Source organism: Artemia franciscana, chromosome 21, assembly GCF_032884065.1.
Source record: "Artemia franciscana chromosome 21, ASM3288406v1, whole genome shotgun sequence".
Classification (NCBI taxonomy): domain Eukaryota; kingdom Metazoa; phylum Arthropoda; class Branchiopoda; order Anostraca; family Artemiidae; genus Artemia; species Artemia franciscana.
Window position 1 is genome coordinate 7,605,566 of NC_088883.1, and position 21,731 is coordinate 7,627,296.

The 21,731-nt window shown below is 35.7% G+C and overlaps 1 protein-coding gene across 6 annotated transcripts in view; it reads left to right on the forward strand.

The window, feature by feature from the left end:
* LOC136040881 (potassium voltage-gated channel protein Shaw-like) overlaps window positions 1-21,685 on the forward strand; it is a 187,767-nt gene extending 166,082 nt beyond the window's left edge. For all 6 annotated transcript variants that reach the window (XM_065725284.1, XM_065725287.1, XM_065725283.1 and 3 more), the window contains 2 exons: window positions 913-1,020; window positions 21,388-21,685. In XM_065725284.1, the coding sequence (XP_065581356.1) occupies window positions 913-1,020; window positions 21,388-21,578 (299 nt within the window). In that variant the 3' untranslated portion in view covers window positions 21,579-21,685. The remainder of the gene's footprint in view (window positions 1-912; window positions 1,021-21,387) is intronic.
* Window positions 21,686-21,731: the final 46 nt, after the last annotated feature.

Below are 21,731 nucleotides of genomic sequence, written 5' to 3' on the forward strand. Positions count from 1 at the left end.
TTCTGCCAGTTGTATTCTGCCAGCTGTTCTGACAGCTATGTTTTGCTAGCTGTTCTGCAAGCTATGTTTTTCCAGCTGTTCTTCCAGCTGTGTTCTGCCAGCTATGTTTTGTCAGCTGTTCTGCCAGCTGTGTTCTGCAAGCTATGTTTTGCCAGCTGTTCTTCCAGCTGTGTTCTGCCAGCTATGTTTTGCCAGCTGTTCTGGCAGCTATGTTTTGCCGGCTTTCTGAAACTTTGGAGTCAAACTTGACTTGCAATCGGTGTCACACTTTTTGCACAGGCTTCAAAACATTCAAAGAACTGTGTAATGTTTTTAAAGCTCTCCTATTCTCAACTTTTCAGTTTTTAATATCCAAACCTTTGCTGGGTCTCTTCCAAACTAATAAAAACCTGTGTATTAATATACAACCGAAACGAATGGTTCTTTAGAATAAATTGACCATCATATTGCCAATTGCTTTTTTGTATTTTAAGCTTTTTCTACTAAGGTTCTTTTGTATTTCAACCATTTCTTTGGCCGTGGTTCTTGTACAACATACCCCATCACAGGGAGGGCTGTGGAGGTAACCATCTCCCTGCCCACGCTGGTTAAAGACCACTCCTGATAAAATTTAGGAGTTAAAATAACTAGACTCGTGTACGAAGAGTCTTATGAATATTGCACAGCAGAAAACAGGGCGCGTTTTAGATGTTCGAAACTCATGTTTTTTTAATAATTCTCCTGTTTCTGTTACTCTTTAGAGGACAAACGGCATTATTTTTAGCATATTTTATTAGTAGATTTTCCGCATAGAACATGGCCGTCCAACTGCTGTGCCAGAAATGAATGTATAAGCGAATACGTTGAATACTCAACTTCTTATCTACGTTAATTCTGGATGTTTCTTTTAAATTGTGTGTTATTCTTTTCCAGCATCTAATTCGGTAGTTCCTGTACTTAGAGAGCCACTACCAACTATTGTTCAACAGCCACTTCAAGCCAGAGCGCCGACTATTAATGACGTCTATTACCAACCTAAGAGTAAGTAAAATATGGCCAATAATTTTTTTTTTTTATAAGTGGTGCCAGGGAATTTTCCAGCAGGGAGGAAAAAATTCATACTGTCAGGATACTAATATCAAATTGAACTATTTCTCGTTATCCTGTTTTTATTTAATTTATATTTCTATGTTTTCTATGGAGATGGCCATAGTCTCCTTACTTCTCTAAAATATGATACCTTTAATTATTGAATACAATTAGCCCATCCTTCCATATTCAGCAGAGAGAGCATCATACAAATAAAAGAAAACTTCATGAAACAAAAAAATACGTAACGAAATCCGAAAACGAAGGAAAGAGAGAATACGAGGAACTGACGATGCCAACTAAATTTTGCCACTTTTGTTTGACTCTAAATCAACATAGTAGTAAATGGAACAGACGTATTTAAAAATCTTATGATTTCATATAATTTTAAATTGGAAGAAGAGGGGTCAAAGAATGGATAGCTACAACCACCCCCAAAAACACTCTGTGCATGCTAGTTGTCATAAGTTGTCTTAAGGACAGTTGTCCTTAGGACAAGTTGTCATAAGGACAAGTCTGTAGTAACTCAGAAACGGCCGAAGACATCAATTGAACTTTCGTGGAGTATTTAGCAAATATCAAACAAAATCAAATGATACTATGTACATCCAAGTTTTTAAAAGGACGTATCCAGGTATGATTAAGGATATTAAGTTGAAACTTTCAGTGAATGTTGGGGGATATAGAAGAAAATCAGTGACACTATATGCATCCAATTGGTCAAAGGGCGCATCTACAAAATATCCGGAACAGCTATGTGCATTTAGTTGAAACTTTCAGGACAAGTTCCGTGGTATCAAACAGTTCGTGGTAAGGAGCGACCCGGCTCAATAGCAACCAAAACCCTAAAAAACGGAATTTTGATACCAATAGTTACATCAAAAGAATTTCATTTTAATGCTGATTTGAAATATATAATATTCAGCAAGTTTAGTCTTATCCATCAAAAGTTACGAGCCTGAGAAAATTTGTCTTATTTTAGAAAATAGGGGGAAAGACCCCCTAAAAGTCATAGAATCTTAACAAAAATCACACCATCAGATTCAGCGTATCAGAGAACTATACTGAAGAAGTTCCAAGCTCCTATCTCCAAAAAGGGGCTGTTCTCTCCTCAACGTCACGCTCTTTACGCTAAAGTTTTTTACTGTTTTAAAAAGTAGAGTTGAAAGAAAGAGTCGAACTTTAGCGTAAAGATTGGGGCGTTGAGGAGGGAACAGCTTCATATACGGAATAATTTCTGTTCGTTTTAAGTTTTAATGTCGCTCCTTACTTTCAATTAAAAAAACTTGTTTTTTCTTATTTAATTTTGAACAGAATCAAAAGAAACTATCTGCATCTATGTTGTCAAAGTGCAGCAATGTTTCCTACAAATAAACCTACAATGTTTCAGGATCAGCTAATGGCATTAATTTGAATAATCCGGTGTAAGTTTAGATAAATCGAAACTCAATGTTTGCTGCCAGGTTTTCAAAGGGGTATATTTGCAATATCTCATAAACTACTGAGGATGCTGAGTTGAAACTTTCAGGAAATGTTGAGGACGATCTAGCGCTAAATAATAATAGACTACCTACGTCCAGGTTGTCAAAAGAGCGCATTTTTAATATCTAAAAAAATGTTTAAGGTGTTAAATTTAAACGTTCAGAGTATGAAGAGGAAGGCACGGGACAAAATCAAAAGACACTATATGAGTCGAGGTCATAAAAAGGACGATTTTACAATAATTCAATGCTAAAGGTATTAAGTTAAAAATTTTAGAAAATATGGAAGGGAATATTGAACTAAATCAAAAAAACACAAAGTGCATCATGGATGTCAAAAGGACACATCTACAATATCTTGGAAACAAACAAGTGTATTAAGTTAAAACCTCAGAGAATACTGAACAGAATTTTGAACTAAATTCAAGGAAATTTTATCCAAAGAATAACCACTTGCGGGACCTAAGCCCAGAGGGAAGATCCGATCAAGGGAAGATTAAAATATTCGGTAAATTTTTCATTGTCCATATTTTTGACTTATAAATAAAGTGGACACATCTTTCGATACCTTTTTATGTTCTTTACGAATGTAGTAATCGCTTTTATCGGAAAATCAAATTTAATCACTTTTTGACCTAACCTAACCTTTTTGACGTAACCTAACCTAACAAATTTTGGCGCTGAGAAAACATAGTGTATTATTTTGTCGAAAACGACCTAAAACCCCTTAATTTGAACCCTTTAATTTAATTTAATTGAAAATTCGGTGTCAAGAAAGGAGAAAACAGCATAAAACTGTAAAATTTATTTATCCGACTTAATCGTGGACAATCAGTGCTTGTGGATTATGTATTTATAATGAAACAGTAAGTTTGAGACCAATGTTTTAAAGTTTAAAACCAATGTTTTAAGCCTTTTTTAAACCCAAAAACTAGAAATAGTTGCTCATTTTCTAGAGCCCGAAAACTGCTTAAATTTGAATTTGCGATATGACTATTATGCTCGTAAAGAACAAAAGACGTCATTAAGTGGTATGTTCATTTTAAATGTAAGCCAAAAATGTGAACAATGAAACATTTAACAAAGATTCTATATTTTGTGGAAACTCTAGTAGAATCGAAAAAATCTAGTTGAATCGATTATTACTGTTGGATGTTCTTCTTTTACATTGATCTGATTAAGATCTTAGGCCGTGAGGCCATTATTTTGAAGAGGCTTTAGAACCAAGGGACGCTCCTCCTCCATCACATTCTATTTAAAACTTCTCTCTTTACACCCTTGCAGGAAGCTCCCATTTTCATTACATCCTCCCATCCCGACCGCGGACGACCTGGTTTCTGTTTAGCCCTAGACGGCTGGCCGAAAAGGACAATTTTCGGCAATCAGTCATCTTTCCTCCGCAGAAAGTGCCCTAAACTTCGGAACAACATTCTGAACCTTGACCATTCTACTTTTACTTCAATGCTCTATCCGTCTTTGCTAATAAGACTACCAAGGTAAGTGAATCTGACCTGATCAATCTTTTCGTTACCCAACGTCACCTTTTCATCTTCACTTGTTCACTTAGCATTAATGACTTAGTCTTATAAAAGTCAATTTTTAAACATATTCTAGCACCCTGAACTCGCAAACGTCTAACAGTTCATTCATTTTGCTCAGACTTTCATTGAGGATGCTTAAACTGTCAGCATAATCTAAGTCCAGAAGCGTTTTTCCTCTACATTTGGTTCCGTGGTCTCCAATTGCCTTTCTTGCGCTGCTTAAGACAAAGTACATCAGAATGATTCATACAAAGAGGGAAAGAGCACGGTCCTGCTCAACTCCTGATTTAACACGAAACCAGCTGCTAACCTTATTTCCTAGCTTAGCCGCAGCAATGTTATTCTCGTACATAGCAGTTATCACTTTATTGTATGTTCCTCTTATCATAGGCAGCGCAATAGCGCTGCCTAAGTAAACAGTGACGTGGACACTTTGTCTTATCTATTTATTTGTTGTTTTTTTTTTGTTTCAAACCAGGGCACTTTGTACCGAAGGAGTTGTCGCATAAAACTTCGAAAAGGGCTCATTTGATTGCAAATTGAAAGGGCTAGTGTCTTTTTCAACAATATAATAATAATAATAATTTATTACAAACCCGCTTATAAAAAAGAAGCATGAAGAAGCGGAGCAAAACAAAAGAAAAGAGAAATTAAAGACGAAAACAAATCAACCGAACATAATAATCACTAAATACAAACAAATCACACTTCAACTATCAAGCAAAAAAGTCGCTGGGAAATCAAATAATAGTGCCCTGTGTTTCACGAGAGCTTGTTTTTCAAAATTCGGCATGAACTCAACAGGATCAGGTATATGATACTTTTCTAGCAGACCAGTGTTACGGAGGTAAAGTGGCAGACCAAGCAGAAACTTTAAATATTTGCAAAAGCCTGAACGGATTCGCAACATATCCGAATTCGATAGCCAATGCCAAACGGGTGAGATGTAGTGAGCAAAGGGAAGAGCGACGGCACGATACAACCTAGCAAGAATATGCTTATTAAATTTAAACTTCAGAGCTGCAAGTTTAGCATACCCAGACCGAAAACCCGACAGAACCTGGTCAACAAAAAGAGCACGCGAGCTTCTGAGGTCGCTTCCATATGTGATACCTAGGTACTTCAACTTGCGGCTTGGAAGTACTACTTGCCCTGCAACGGTAACACGGGTAGCCTCGCGACGGGCAACTTCAGACGGCGCACGCGGGGGTTCAAATACAAGAAATTCTGTTTTAGCAGGGTTAATAACCAGACCGAAGGAGTTGTCGCATAAAACTTCGAAAAGGGCTCATTTGATTGCAAATTGAAAGGGCTAGTGTCTTTTTCAACAATATAAAGTGATTGGAGAGCAACTAGCCCCCCTCCCACACCCACTCTTCCCCAAACATATCCAATCGAAATTATGAGATAAACATTTCGTTCAACGTAGTTGAAAGGTCCGTAAATTATGTCTTTGAGGATGATAATCCCCCCAGAGGCCTCGGGAAAAGGGTTTTAAGTTATACCCTGGGGGCATATGGGTACTAAATAGAAAAAGTGATCGTACAAACACTGGAGGGGTTCACTGGATTATTAATTAGAAGTTCTGATGCCCTTTCTAAAATACAGAGCGATCAGAGGGTGGATACCCTCCCCCCCAAAACCTTGTGTTTTCCCAAACTGTATCTGAGAGATATTTTGAAATGGCCATTTGTTGTAGATACTTCGAAAAATGGCTATTCGATAGGAAATTGAAAGGGCTACTATTTTAATAGTAAAAAGTAATTGGAGGGCAACAAGCCCCACCTCTCCATGCCTATCGATTCCCAAAACCCTGTTAATTAAAATTTTGATGAAGTCATTTTGTTCATCGTAGTTGAAAGGTCTGGAAATTATGTTCTTGAGAATGACGACCCCATCCTATCCACAGCCCTCAGTGCAAGGGTTGTAAGCTAGACCCCGACGGCATGTAAGGTTTTCATAGAGAGGGTGGTCGTGTAAAAGCCAAAATGGGCTCATTTGATTGGAAACAAGATGTTCTAGTCCCCTTTTTATGAGTTGAAGTGATGGTAGAGCAGCCTCCCCCGCCCCCACGTCAAATTTTCCACCAATACATCTGATAGAAATTCTGAGATAGCCATTTGTTCAAATTTAGTCCAAAGATCATATAACAAGGCCTTTAGGGGTGACAAAATCCTCCAGATTCTGGGGGTAAAGGTTATAAGCTATTCCCCAGGGGCATATAAGGTTTTTGTGAAGGGATGGCCGTCTGAACTTTGGAAGAGGTTCATTTGATTGGGAGTGTATAGTTCTAGCTCCCTTTTCAAACAAGACGGAGAGCAATTACCTCCCTCGCTCCCTGACATCCCCTTTTCCCGAAACGTACTCAATTAAAATTGTGAGACAGCCATTTTGTTACCAATATTCCAAAAATCATATAGCAAGGTCTCTAGGGTGGACTAAGTTCCCCAGTACTCATTGGCAAGGATCTTAAGTTATGCGCCAGGGCATATAAGGTTTTATGGAATTGTTGGAACTGTTGCAGCTTTGGATTGGATGGAGCTCATTTTATTGGAAGTCAGAACTTTTAGTCCCTTTTTAAGAGTCAAAAATCCATCAGCCCCTCCTCACCCTAAGCAAAAAATTCCCCAAACATATCCAATCAAAATTTTAAGAGATCAATTTTGGTCAGCCTTGTTGAAAACTCCAGTAGTCATGTCCCTAGGGATGTGAACCTCCACATAGTCCTCAGGACAAGGCCTGTAAGCTAGGCAATTCGTTCATTGTTTACACATAGTATATGTTATTGAGAAACGTATTTATATTTCAACTTTACTTTTCAAGAAGACGAAGGGCATTCAGTTGAGCCTTTCAGAGAATGTTAAGGGGAGTATTGAACTAAATCAAAACACATTATGGAATTTGGAAAATTCAGGAAATGATAAGGGATACGATCAAAAAGACCATTTCTGCATGCTACCAGTACCACTAAAACTACCACCACTACTACTACCAGACTATTCCAATTACAGTATTGAGAGGACATTCGAACTAAATCAAAAGCCCCTATGTGCATGCAAATTGTCAAAATGGCGTATCTCAAGATTCGATTTGGAAATTAAGTTGGAACTTCCAGAGAATGCTTAAAGGGGAAGATCATCGCAGACAGTTCAATAGCGCTGCCTAAGTAAAGAGCGATGTGGGTACTATGTACATTTTTTTTTAGACCAGGAGGCTTCATATAGAAGAAGTTGTCGTACAAACTTCGAAAATCGAAAGGCCTAGTGGCCTTTTAAATAGTCAAAAGTGATTAGAAAGCAATTGAACCCCCCCCCCTCTCACCCACTTCATATCTCCAAATACATCCAGTAAAAATTAGAAATAGCTATTCTGTTTAGCGTAGTTGAAAGGTCCGGATATTTTGTCATTGAGGATGACAACCCCCACAGCCCTCAAGGCAAGAGTTGTGATTTATGCCCTGGGGGTATATAAAGTTTATATAAAAAGGGTGGTCCAATTTGCTTCGGAGGAGCTCATTGGATTGGTAATTAGAAATATTAGTGCCCTTTTTAAGAGTCGAAAGGATTGGAGGGCAGCTATCCCTATCACTCACGCCCATCATTCCCCTAAGCACATCCAGTCAAAATTTTGAAACAGCCACTTTGTTCGGCGTTGTTAAAAGATCCGGAAATAATGCCTTTGATGATGAAAACCTCCCATAGTCTTCAAGGTAAGGGTTATAAGTTATGCACCGGGGGCATATAGCCTAAGGTTTTTGTAGGAAAGGGTGGTCGTATCAGCTGCGAAGGGGACTTATAAAATTGGTAATCTCAAGTTCTAGTGCCCTTATTAAGAATCAAAGTAATCGTGGGGCAACTAGCCCCCCATTCCCGTAAATACCAACCGAAATTTTGAAATAATCAAAATTTGGACGTCGTTAAAAGGTCCAGAAATTATGTATTTGAGGATGACAACCCCATAGCCCAAAGGACAAGGGCTGTGAGGTATGCCCTCGGGTCATATAAGGTTTTAATAGATATGATGGTTGTATAAGCTTCGTAGGGGGCTTATTGGACTGGTAATCAGAAGTTTTAGTGCCCCTTTTAAGAGTCAAAGTGATCGGAGGACAGCTATCTTTGCCCCCACACGCCAATCATTCCCCAAAAACATTCTAAATTTTTTTCGAGGTATTAATTTTGTTCAGCGTAGTTGAAAATTCTAGTAATTGCGTATTTGAAGATGACAACCCCCCCCCCCTACCACAACACTCAGGACAAAGGTTGTAAGTTATGCCCCTGGGACACATAACGTTGAAGTGGAAAAGGTGCTAGTATAAACTTCGGAGTCGGCTAATTGGATTGGAAATCAGAAGTTCTAATGCCCCTTTTACGAGTCAAAATGATAAGAGTGCAGCTAGCCTTCCTCCTACCGTTTATTTTCCCTAAGCTCATTCTTTGAAATTTTGGGATAGCCATTCCTTCAAAAGCAGTCCAAATCCAAAGAACGCATAGCAAGCCTTTGAGTCTGACACTTCCCTCTCAGAGTCAGGGGGCCAGGGTTGTAAGTTAGGTCCTCAGGGCAAAAATGCTTTGATAAAAGTTTTAAAATAGTGTTCTTTCAAACAACTTTCTTATCTTTTTGTTTTTGACTTAAGAACCAGGGTCAAGGAACTAATTCAAAATTCTTAAAATTGATTTTAATTTAAGTACTATAAGTTTTGATTTATTTCATTTAAAATTTATTTTTTATTTTTATTTTGGTTTTTCCTTTTTTACAAAACTGTACACATATCTGCAGAGATTCAATAATTAAAACAAGTTCTTTTTTCACAAAAGTAAAAAGCAGACATATGTCTAAAGCAGAGTAAAAAATTAAAACACATTATAATGATTAACCAACAAGAAGTTGAAAGAAACAACTTATAATAAGAAAATTATAATTTACACAAAAATAAAACAAATATTCAAGCAAAACTCGAAACAAACAGAAGCTACTAGATAAATAAACAAGGAATTGGAAGCATAAAACTACCACAAATTACCACCAATAAATAAATGGAAGTCAAAACGAACATAAATTAACATGAGTGGGGCTGATGGCCCCCTAAATTTTCAAGACCAGAATATAATTTGCACTTAACTTAAAAAAATGAATGTGAATTGTCAGATTAGTATAAATATGCTGATATATATATCCATTAAAGTTTTAATAATTTTTATTTATCAAAGCTAATAAGTGGAAACATTTGAAACATATTTTGTTTATTTAAATAACACAATTGATAACCGAGTTAAACTCAAAACAAGCAAAAACTAACCTCGGTAGGGAAGACAACTTCCATGCCTTCTCAAGACCAGAACATTTGTGCTTCACTGACAACAAAATACATTCAAAATGTTTTCACTTTATTTTGAAATGTTTAAAATGTTTTTGCTAGATGTATTTAGGAGGAAGTCCTCCCCCTTGCATTCCAATTACAGCGCAAGTGTTATTCGCGCTTTACTGAAAGCAATATCAATTTACGATATTTCTCTTTTATAATTATTTTTTATCATTAGTGTTCTATTTCATCTAGTTCCACCAGGCTGATATGCACTGGAGTTACATTAATATTTTTGTTCTTTCAAATATATTCCTTTAAAATGCATAAAAGAGCTGAAAAGAATAAAATGGATTTTTTCAAAAAATAAAACTATTCATTTTCAAAAGGTATTTGAGGCACCATTCCTCGGTACAAAGGTTAATTTTTAAAAACGAAGTTTTCCCGAGGGAAGTGAAGAGCGAAGTTGAAAATTAAAACGAACAAGAATTCTTACTTTGCAGCCTATCTAACATATATCAACGAAACTAGTGCAAATAAATCAACTGGTTATTTCCCTGTGTTTGTAGGACTACCGAAAACTAGCGCTTTACTGAAAACACAAAACCATGTAGCAGTTTGGTACGGTAAATGTAAACCATTTGAGGATACTTTTAATAGTATAAACGTAAAGAATTTTTAGATTGTTGCTTTATTTTTTTTATTTTTTTAATTTGGCATTACTTCTGCACAATGAGCTGAGTTCAATGATTGATCGTAGTTTCGAATCTGAAAAGGACTTTTCAAGATTTTTTTTTGTAGACAAGTTCGAAGTGGAAGGAATAGTAACAGTACGGTATTAAGCTTACATGCTCGCTTTAGAATTTGCATCACAGCTTGATATTCTCTGTTTTTAGAGAGAAATAACTGGGTTTCCAGACTCATATTACGGTTGATATGTTCTTCATTTTGAATAAAACTAGATGAAACCAAGCTGTTACCAGATAAATCAATCCATTATTTTGTATGATGTTTAATGACTTTAGTCTGACCTATGTGATTGTATGGATGAGTAGGGTTAAGGCCTCATTCAAGTACTGATCTATATTAATCACTAATGTAGGAAAACATTCTTCCTTTCCTCCTTCTGTTTTTTTTTTTTTTTTTTTTTTTAATGTGTTTGTGCTGTTGAATTGGTGATTCCTCTTTTCATTATATTATTTTTATTACTAAGTTACCAAGATGATTTTAATTGTATAATAAAAGTTAATGATATCACCCCTCCTGCAAGACTATGAAAAGCGTTATTGATCAGTTTGTTGTTGTAAGGTTACGTATTTACTTTTGACTCCTAAATCAATATTCTTGTTTTCATACATGGCTTTTCTGTTTTCAGTTAAGCGATTGTTTTCTATAATTCTAAAACATAAGGAAATATCACCATCTAATTTATTTGCACTAGTTTTATTGATATATCTTAGATAGGCTGTGAAGTTATAATTGTTGTTTATATTTAGTTTCAGCTTCGCTATTTACTTCTCTTTTAAAACAACACTGCAATCATCTTTTATTTATACTTTTTTTTATAAAAGGTATAAATAAAAGTATAAATAATTATAAATAAGTATAAAAAGTATAAATAAGTATATTCTTTTTTTTTTCAAAAAAGAATAAGTTTTGTTTTGTTTTAAGTTTGAATGCTACTCCCTGGTTTCAGTTTAAAACTTATTCTTTTATATAATTTCTAATCACCTCCAAACTAGGAAAGATATGACACTCAGCCCTTAGTAAGGAGGTGAACGAAGATGCCTTACAAGAATTGTAGGAAAAAATAAGTTTAGAGTGGAAAGAAAAATCAAAACATAGTGCCGTTTCATTTTGTCAAACATTTTAAAAAAGAAGAAATAGATCTTTAATTCTTTGTTTCAAAAAAATCAAATTTAGTAGCCCTTAAAAAAGTAGCTCCAGGCGAGTAGCTCTGACACAAAAGGTTAACCAAGCGGACAGGTTTGCATGTCGACATGCTCGTGGAAAATTTTGCTAGCTTAACGGAAATGTGACTTTAGGCTTAGGCAGTTATTTGCCCTTTTCCTTATATAGAGAAGTCACTCACTACTTAGAAATGAATCGAAATTTCAAAAGAAAGATAATTTCTTGTGTATGTACGATAAATGATATTATAAACTAAGCTGGTTTTCATTTCAAAAATTTTGGAAATAATTACCAGAATTCTTCTACAGAATTGTTTTCATTTGTCTTTTTTCCTCTTTGGACGCACAATCTTACGTACGGAGAGAATATTACGGTGTAATAGACAAGTAAATAATTTGAATAATCAAGTATAAACGTAAGTAATCCTTATTTTAATATACAACTGTGAGTGGTTCCAGAACCACACGCCTATACTTCTCCAACCACTAAGTGGCAAGGGGTTGGGGTCAGGAATGTAATTTTCTATGAGGCACAGGGGGCAAATCCCCGTCCCCGTGAACCCCAGTTTTCCCCCTAACCCCAGTTTCCCCCCTGATGAAATTTGGTTTCTCAAAAAATGTTGTCAAAGCTACAATAAGCCTGCATAATTTAAGCATCCACTGAAACAGGTCAATTTTCTTTAGTGTATCTTTATTTTTTTATTACTTTATGGCTCGTTTTCCAGTTTTTTCTGTCATTTTGACATAATTTGAGATAGTTGGCTCCATCTTTGACCCACCACCACAGGATTTTGACAAAATTATGTCATTCATTGGGGTATGGATTTAATGATCTACTAAGAATGTTATTGCAAAACATGTACCGGGTGACCTCTACTCCCTTTTGAATCAAAATGCTTGACAAAATATCTTTCCAGGACATGCTCTTAAGAAATAAGTGCATCACACTTACAAGAACTGTAAAATTATCTGAAAATGAGTCTAGAGAAGGGACAAACAGTAATCGAAAAATCAAACCCAAGCAGGAATACACTCTAATTTAGTAAAAAAAAGTAAGTTAGACGGCACTAGATCCTTAAGGTCCAAACCGGCGGTGCTGATCTCCGTTTCATGGCCCTTCAGCCAGGAAGTGCAAAGGGGGGCTGGGGGCCAACCATCCTGTGCTTTCACACACCCTTCCTGCTTACCTTCCCCAGATTTCTCGATGTACCAATTTAGAGCCGGGTCGACTCTGGCTGAGCTTACAGAGTCACACCACTGACCCCCGTCCCAAACTAAATAACTGGTCACAACTGGGATTGATTGGGATTGAACCCGTGCCCCTTGGACTTAGAATTCCCACGTCAGTGCGCCAACCACTCAGCCAGGACGAAATAAGAGATCCACGCCTCTAATAATCCAATTTGATATAATGATGTTTGTACCTTGCGTAGCTTATTAAGGGGGCTTGATGAAAGAACATACAAGAGGTGTTCCTGCAAACCCCCAGTTAAGGTTTTCGACCAAAATTATTACAATGATGATATTCTTTTATTCTTTCAAGCTGTTCTATCAAACAGTTCGTGGTAACGAACTGTAGTAAGCAGCGACCCGGCTCAATAGTAACCAAAACTTTAAAAAATGGAATTTTGATATCCATAGCTACATCAGAAGAATCGCATTTTAATGCTGATTTAAAATATATAAGTTTAATCAAGTTTAGTCTTACCCATCAAAAGTTATGAACTTCAGAAAATTTGCCTTATTTTATAAAATAGGGGGATACAACCCCTAAAAGTCATCACACCATCAGATTTAGCGTATCAGAGAACCCTATTGTAGAAGTTTCAAGCTCCTATCTACAAAAATGTGGAATTTGTATTTTTTGCCAGAAGGCAGATCACGGATGCGTGTTTATTTGTTGTTTTTTTTCCAGGGGTGATCGTATCGACCCAGTGGTCCTAGAATCTTGAGAGAGCGCTCATTCTAACGGAAATGAAAAGTTCTAGTGCCCTTTTTAAGTGACCAAAAAAATTGGAGGGCATCTAGGCCCCCTCCCACCCTAATTATTTTCCCAAAGTCACCAGATCAAAATTCTAAGATAGCCATTTTATTCAGCTTAGTCAAAAAACCTTATAACTATGTCTTTGGGGACGACTTACTCCCTTACAGTCCCCGTGGGAGGGGCCACAAGTTACAAACTTTGACCAGTGCTTACATATAGTAATGGTTATTTGGAAGTGTACAGACGTTTTCAGGGGGATTTTTAGGTTGTGGGGGGGGGGGGGCTGTTGAGAAGAGGGGGATATTTTTGGGGAATTTTCCTTGGAGGAATTTGTCATGGGGGAAGAAAATTTTCATGAAGGGAGCGCAGTATTTTCTAGCATTATTAAAAAAAAAATGAAAAAATAAATATGAAAAAGTTTTTTCAACTGAAAGTAAGGAGAAGCATTAAAACTTAAAATGAACAGAAATTATTACGCATATGATGGACTCACCTCCTCCTAATACCTCGTTCTTTACGCTAAAGTATTTTTGGTAATTTCAACTATTTATTCTACGGCTTTTGCGATTCAGGGGTCATTCTTAAGAAATTGGGACAAAATTTAAGCTTTAGTGTAAAGAACGAGGTACTGACGAGGGGGGGGACCCTTCATATACGTAACAAAAACATGAGAATACAGAAGTTCGTTACGTAAGCTAATTTGTAAGTTACGTATATCATTCTAACGGAAATGAAAATTTCTAGTTGCCTTTTTAAGTGACCAGGCCTCCTCCCCCGCTCCTTTTTTCTGTTTTTTACTGTTTTAAAAAGTAGAGCTAAGAGAAAGGGTCAAACTTTAGCGTAAGGAGCGGGGCGTTGATGAGAAAGCATCCCCTTTCATATACGAAGTAATTTCTGTTCGTCTTAAGTTTTAATGTCGCTCCTTACTTTCCGTTAAAAAACTTGTTTTTTTATTTAATTTAAGAAGGGACAACAAAAGTGTTGTTTTTAGTGCTCCCTCACACTTAAGTACGGTAGAATTGATAAAATCATGTAGATATGAGCAATAGCTTCCAAATGAGCCATTAAACGTCACTCTAAAAAAAATGATAGCCACCTAGCCCCAACTCTTCTGCTTGAGACATGGCACCAAAGGTGCCATTTATAGTGCCATTTGGAACTTGCAGATGATGGGATTTATAGGAAGGACATAGATATAATCCATATCTTTAAGAAAGCTATTAAAAATATGTATGATAACTACGATACCAATACACCGATGTAACAATGCGCCCATACTGATACGCGTGATGTCAATATATCTGATACTGATTCGGCGTACAACTCTTTCCACAGGGACTCTGGAGGGTCATATCATTGCCAAAACCATATAAATTGGACCTTTGAACAATTTTGAAAAAAATGGCAATCTTAAGATTTGATTATAAGGTTTTGGGGGAGGGGGCCTTTAGGGGTCTAGTTGCCCTTTAATCTTACTGATCACTTAAAAATGGCACTATAAAATTTATTTTCCGTTCAAATGAGCCATAAAACATCTCTCTATGAGGTTCTGGTCATTCGCTAGCCCTGGTGGAAAAAAAGACACATCAGTACTACCCATGCCAAAAAGCAGTTTTCCTTGCTGTTCAAGGTGAAGGACTGTAACTGTCCTACCACAAAGTTTCGACTATGCTGATTTCAATGGTGCACTTTTTATCTCGATCTGACGCCATTTTCAGAAGGTTTCAGGCTCTCTTTCGAAATCCCTATAAATTTCTTTTCGCGATAAACTTTTACTTTTAAAATTAACCGAAACAACAGTTACCATTCCTGATTCAGTGTCAGATGATTTTTTTTTTTTTCACATTGCAGTTTTTAAAATAATGCTTTTTTGTTTACTATGGGTTGCAACCATGCAACCATGATTATGATATATATATATATATATATATATATATATATATATATATATATATATATATATATATATATATATATATATATATATATATATATATATATATATATATATTCAATTATTTGTGGAAATTTTTTGGATTAATTTTGTATTCTGCGTTTTTTTTTTCTTGCTTAGTAGCAGTTGACTTTTTTTATTGTAGGTTTTCATTCCTACTTCCTTCTTTTGCTCTCCCCTTGCATTGTAAGTTGGAAAAAATGAACTTCACTTATTGGTATACTTCCTGAGGTTGGAAAACCCCAAACCAACCTTCTAAACCGCTTTATTAGTCTGCATGTTTTGTGTTTTTTGGAAGTTCAGATTGTAATTTGAGCCTTTTATTTGTAATAACCATTTTAGACTCTTCGAATCCCCATTTTGAACAACTTCTCACTCTTCGATCTCCTCAACGCCTCACTCTTTATGCTAAAGTTTGACTCTTTCTCACAACTTTACTTTTTAAAACAATAAAAAACTTCAGCGTCAAGAGCGAGGCGTTGAGGAGGTTACAACCGCTTTCATATACGGAATAATTTCTGCTCGTTTTAAGTTTTAATGTCGCTCCTTACTTTCGGTTAAAATACTTTGTTTTGTTTTTTATTTAATTTCTGAACCTTTTTGAATTAATGCATGATTTGATTTTGCCTCACCGCATATGAACAATTGAACGAAATTTTCATATTTTTTTTTTTTTTTTTTTTTGCTAAATGGCTTTCTCGTAGTTTGATCGGACGACTATGATAAAAAAGGGGTGAAGGAGGAGGGCTACTGGCCCTCCAATTTTTTCGCTACTTGAAAAGACAACTAGGACTTTTATTTTCTTATGAACGTTTTTATTAGTAATAAATATACGTAACTTACTAATTAACTTACGTAACGAACTTCTATATTTGTATATTTTTATTACGTATATAAGGAGTTTTCCCCCTCGTCAATACCTCGCTCTTCACACTAAAGCTTGAATTTTATTCCAATTCTTTAAGAATGACCCCTGAATCACAAAGGCCGTAGAATAAATAGTTGAAATTACTAAAAATACTTTAGCGTAAAGCGTAAATTATTTTTACCTAACAATTTCTATTCATTTTAGGTTTTAGTGCTGCTTTTTACTTCCAGCTGAATTTCTTTTTAATTAATTTCCTCATTGTTTTTTTAATAATGCTAGAAAATCTTGCACCCCTTCATGGAAATTCTCTTCCCTCATGGTGGATTCTTCCATGGAAAAATCCTCCCACGAAACCCCCTCTCCCGACCAACCACACCCATTCAACATGAAAAAGTCCCCCCTGAAAATACCTGTACACTTTCCAATAACCCTTACTATATGTAAACAATGGTCAAAGTTTGTAACTTGCAGCCCTTCCCCAGGGACTGTGAGGGATTAATTGTCCCAAAAGACATAATTGCTGGGCTTTTCGACTATGCTAAACAAAATGGCTATCTTAGAATTTTGATCCGGTGGCTTTGGGGAAAAATGATCGTAGGAGGTGGGCTTGGTGCCCTCGAATTTTGGTCCACTTAAAGAGGGCACTAGAACTTTTAATTTTCATTTGAACGAGCTCCCTCGCAGCATTGTAGGATCATTGGATCGATACGATCACCCATTGGAAAAAAAAAAAAACAACAGCAAATAAACACTCATCGGTAATCCGTCTTCTGGCAAAAAACACAAAACTCCACATTTTTGTAGATAGGAGCCTGAAACTTCTACAGTAGGATTCTCTGATAATGAATTTGATGATGTGATTTTCGTTAAGATCCAGTGACTTATAGGGGTTATTTCATCCTATTTTCTAAAATAAGGCGAATTTTATCAGGCTCGTAACTTTTGATGGTTAAGACTAAACTTGATGAAACTTATATATTTAAAATCAGCATAAAAATTATATTCTTTTGATGGTACTATTGGTATAAAATCTCCTTTTTTAGAGTTTTGATTAATATTGAGCCGGGTCACTCCTTACTACAGTTCGTTACCACGGACTGTTTGATATCAGGTCCTTGAGTTCAAGGACTATGGTCAATGCAATAGTTTTTTTTTCCTCTTTACTTATTATTTTTAGAACTGGATATAGAAAGTAAAATTACTGGTAAAAATTCTATGTGGGATTTTCTAACTTAGCTCCTCCCACGCCTGGAGGCGTTTAATGTAGCAACAGTAGACTTTCACGTTGGACATAATCAAACAGTTCGTGGTAATGATCTGTAGTAAGGATTATATTGTAGTTATTTATTGTAGTTATTTATTTATTATTTAGTTATTTATTTATTATTATTGTAGTTATTTGTAATAACCATTTTAGACTCTTCGAATCCCCATTTTGAACAACTTCTTTAAATCTATATAAAAGACTACTATATCATTCCTTTATCAGTCCCTATCATTCATTTAATTTCAAGCTTGAACGATCTCATTCGACAAATCTTCTTTTCTTATTAGTGTCTTTTCTAAGAAGAACACTTCTCTCAAATCTAAAAATGCAGGTTCATTTCCGACAATCACGTTTTCCATTCCAGCACCCCCAGTCAAGGGGAAATCAGTGTCTCCCTTCATAAACTCCTAAATGTTGGTAAGGTGCTTTTCTTGTTTTACCTTGACGATAGAAAGAAAGATGGCTTTTATATTGACCGTTCTCTTGGCTTATTAAAGAAACAAGTTTTTTTTAACTCTAAGTAAGGAGTGACATCAAAACTTAAAACGAACAGAAATTATTCCGTATATTAAAGGGTTTGTCCCCTTCTCAACGCCTCACTCTTTATGCTAAAGTTTGACTCTTTCTCACAACTTTACTTTTTAAAACAATAAAAAACTTCAGCGTCAAGAGCGAGGCGTTGAGGAGGTTACAACCGCTTTCCTATACGGAATAATTTCTGCTCGTTTTAAGTTTTAATGTCGCTTCTTACTTTCAGTTAAAATACTTTGTTTTGTTTTTTATTTAATTTCTGAATGTTTTTGAATTAATGCATGATTTGATTTTGGCTCACCGCATATGAAAAATTTAACGAAATTTTCATTTTTTTTTTTTGGCTAAATGGCTTTCTCGTAGTTTGATCGGACGACTATGATAAAAAAGGGGTGAAGGAGGAGGGTTACTGGCCTCCAATTTTTTTACTACTTGAAAAGACAACTAGGACTTTTATTTTCTTATGAACGTTTTTATTACGTAACTTACTAATTAACTTACGTAACGAACTTCTATATTTGTATATTTTTATTGCGTACATAAGGGGTTCTCCCCCTCGTCAATACCTCGCTCTTCACACTAAAGCTTGGATTTTATCCCGATTCTTTAAGAATGACCCCTGAATCACAAAGGCCGTAGAATAAATAGTTGAAATTACAAAAAATACTTTAGCGCAAAGTGTAAGTTATTTTTACCTAATAATTTCTGTTCATTTTTGGTTTTAATGCTGCTTCTTATTTCCAGCTGGATTTTTTTTTAAATTAATATTCTCATTTTTTTTTAATACTGCTAGAAAATCCTGCACCCCTTGATGGAAATTCTCTTCCCTCATGGTAAATTTCTCCATGTGAAAATCCTCCCATGAAACCCCCTCTCCCGACCAACCTCACCCCGTTCAACATGAAAAAGTCCCCCCTGAAAATACCTTTACACTTGCCAATAACCCTTACTATATGTAAGCAATGGTCAAAGTTTGTAACTTACAGCCCTACCCAGGGACTGTGTGGGATTAATTGTCCCAAAAGACATAATTGTTGGGTTTTTCGACTATGCTGAACAAAATGGCTATCTTTAAATTTTGATCCGGTGACTTCGGGAAAAAGTGATCGTAGGAGGTGGGCATGGTGCCCTCCAATTTTTGGTCACTTAAAGAGGGCACTAAAACTGTTAATTTTCATTTGAACGAGCTTGCTCGGAGTGTTGTAGGATCACTGGATCGATACGATCACCCATTGAAAAAAAAGTAAATAAACACTCATCGGTGATGCATCTTCTGGCAAAAAACACAAAATTCCACATTTTTGTAGATAGGAGGCTGAAACTTCTACAGTAGGGTTCTCTGATGATGAATTTGATGATGTGATTTTCGTTAAGATCCATTGACTTATAGGGGTTGTCTCATCCTATTTTCTAAAATAAGGCAAATTTTATCAGGCTCGTAACTTTTGATGAACTGATATATTTAAAATCAGGATAAAAATTATATTCTTTTGATGTTACTATTGGTATAAAATCTCTGTTTTTTAGAGCTTTGGTTAATATTGAGCCGGGTGACTCTTTACTACAGTTCCTATCACGGACTGTTTGATATAAGGTCTTTGAGTTCAAGGACTATGGTCAATGAAATAGTTTTTTTTCTCTTTACTTATTACTTTTAGAACTAGATATAGAAAGTAAAATTACTGGTGAAAATTCTATGTGGGAGTTTCTAACTTAGCTCCTCCCACGCCTGGAGGCGTTTAATGAAGCAACAATGGACATTCACGTTGGACATAATCAAACAGTTCGTGGAAACGAACTGTAGTAAGGAGCAACCAGGCTCAATAGTAAACGAAACTCTAAAAAATTGAATTTTGATGCTAATAGATACATCAAAATAGATACTAATAGAGTCGGATTATTATGCTGATTTTAAATGTATAACTTTTATCAAATTTAGTCTTACTCATCAAAAGTTACGAGTCTGAGAAAATATACCTTGTTTTGGAAAATAGGGAGCAACACCCCATAAAAGTCATAGGATCTTAACGAAAAATACACTATCGCATTCAAAGTATCAGAGAACCCTACCCATGAAGTTTCAAGCTCCTATCTACAAAAATGTAGAGCTTAGTATTTTTTGCCAGAAGACCGATCACGGGTGCGTGTTTATTTGTTTGTTTGTTTGTTTTTTCCCCCAGGGGTGATTGTATCGACCAAGTGGTCCTAGAATGTCACAAGAGGGCTTATTATAACGGAAGTTAAAAGTTCTAGTGCTCTTTTTAAGTGACCAAAAAATCGGAGGGCACCTAGGCCCCCTCCCACGCTCATTTTTTTGAATAGTCAACGGATAAAATTTTGAGATAGCCTTTTTGTTTAGTTTAGTCAAAAAACATAATGACTATGTCTTTGGAGCTGACTTACTCCCCCACAGTCCCCGAGGGAGGGGCTGCAAGTTACAAGCTTTGACCATCGTTTGCATACAGTAATTGTTATTTGGAAGTATGCAGACCTTATTAGGAGGATTTTTGATTAGGGGGGTTGGGGGGAGGGGGCTCTCCTCAGCCCTGAATCGGAAAGTTAAGTACTGTTTTATAAAATTGAATTGAAAGAAAGAGTCAATCTTTAGCGTAAAGACGCGGGATGTTGAGGAGGGAAACAGCCCCTTTCATACACGGAGTAATTTCTGTTCGTTTTCGGAGTAATTTCTGTTCGTTTTTTAATAAAAAAAACTGGTTTTTGTTTTATTTAATTCATGACGGGATGACGGCGAGACTCTTGCCCAGTCTTCAGGAAACCTATTCCTGGGTGTTCCTGTGTATTTTAAAATGTTTTATTTTTCTTGATGATCATCATGAGGTGGGTCATTTGGTCAAAAACTTTTAATATTTATTTGGCTTTTTTTTAAAGAAATGGATTACTGGACTGGATTTTAAGTGAAAGAAATATTTTATCAGTATATCTAAATTTTGCAAATGCAAAACTTAGGAGAGAGGGATAATTTTGTTGTTTTTTTTAAGGAAAATACCCAAAAACCTTTTTTAAAAGCAAAAAATGAGCTAAAACATATTACACCAAAATGTTTGGAAATCAGGAGATTGTTAATTCTAAAATTCGTACAGACGAAAGGCTTCGTCAAATTTAACTAATTGGCTTTTATTTAATTTTCACGGTTCAGCATAGCAACGAACGCCAAAAAAATATGGTACTTCCAAAAAACTTCATAATTTTGAAAGAGCTAGAAGCGGAATCTTATGAAATCTTGGTTTTCAGGAATAAATAAAACAAAGATGGGCGTAGGGGGAAAGCATGTTTTTATTTTATTTTCTTGGAACTTAACTAAGTTTGTGTTTATAACATACAGCCTTTTGAATTACAGTAGCCACATAAGAAAAAAGTTGAAAATATCTAAAAATGCAAACTTGAAAAAATTAAAAAATGCACTTGGCCCGATAGGCTTCAGAAAAGTTTAAACAATACATTGATTTTTCTTTTCTTTTCAAAGGAGCAATGTCTGCACAGAAACCAACAGAAGAGCTGGTAAGCTTACAACCCATCCAAGATGGATTAAACTCCATTGAAGTTGAGGCAAAAAGAATCAACCTCTCCTCAGATGGAAGTGTTTATTCAACTGTATGTAAAAGTGGATGCAAAAGTAATGGTCACTCAATGGGGACTCTAAACGGAAACAAGTGAAAAATTGGTGATTAAAGTTTGATTTGATTTGATATTCAAATTTTCAGAGTTTAACTTATATTTGTTATTATACATTTCTAACAAATAAATTCAATTATTCCGTTCAAGCTTTAAGTCAAGCCTTCTTTTTGTGTAAAATTGTGCTATCGAAAA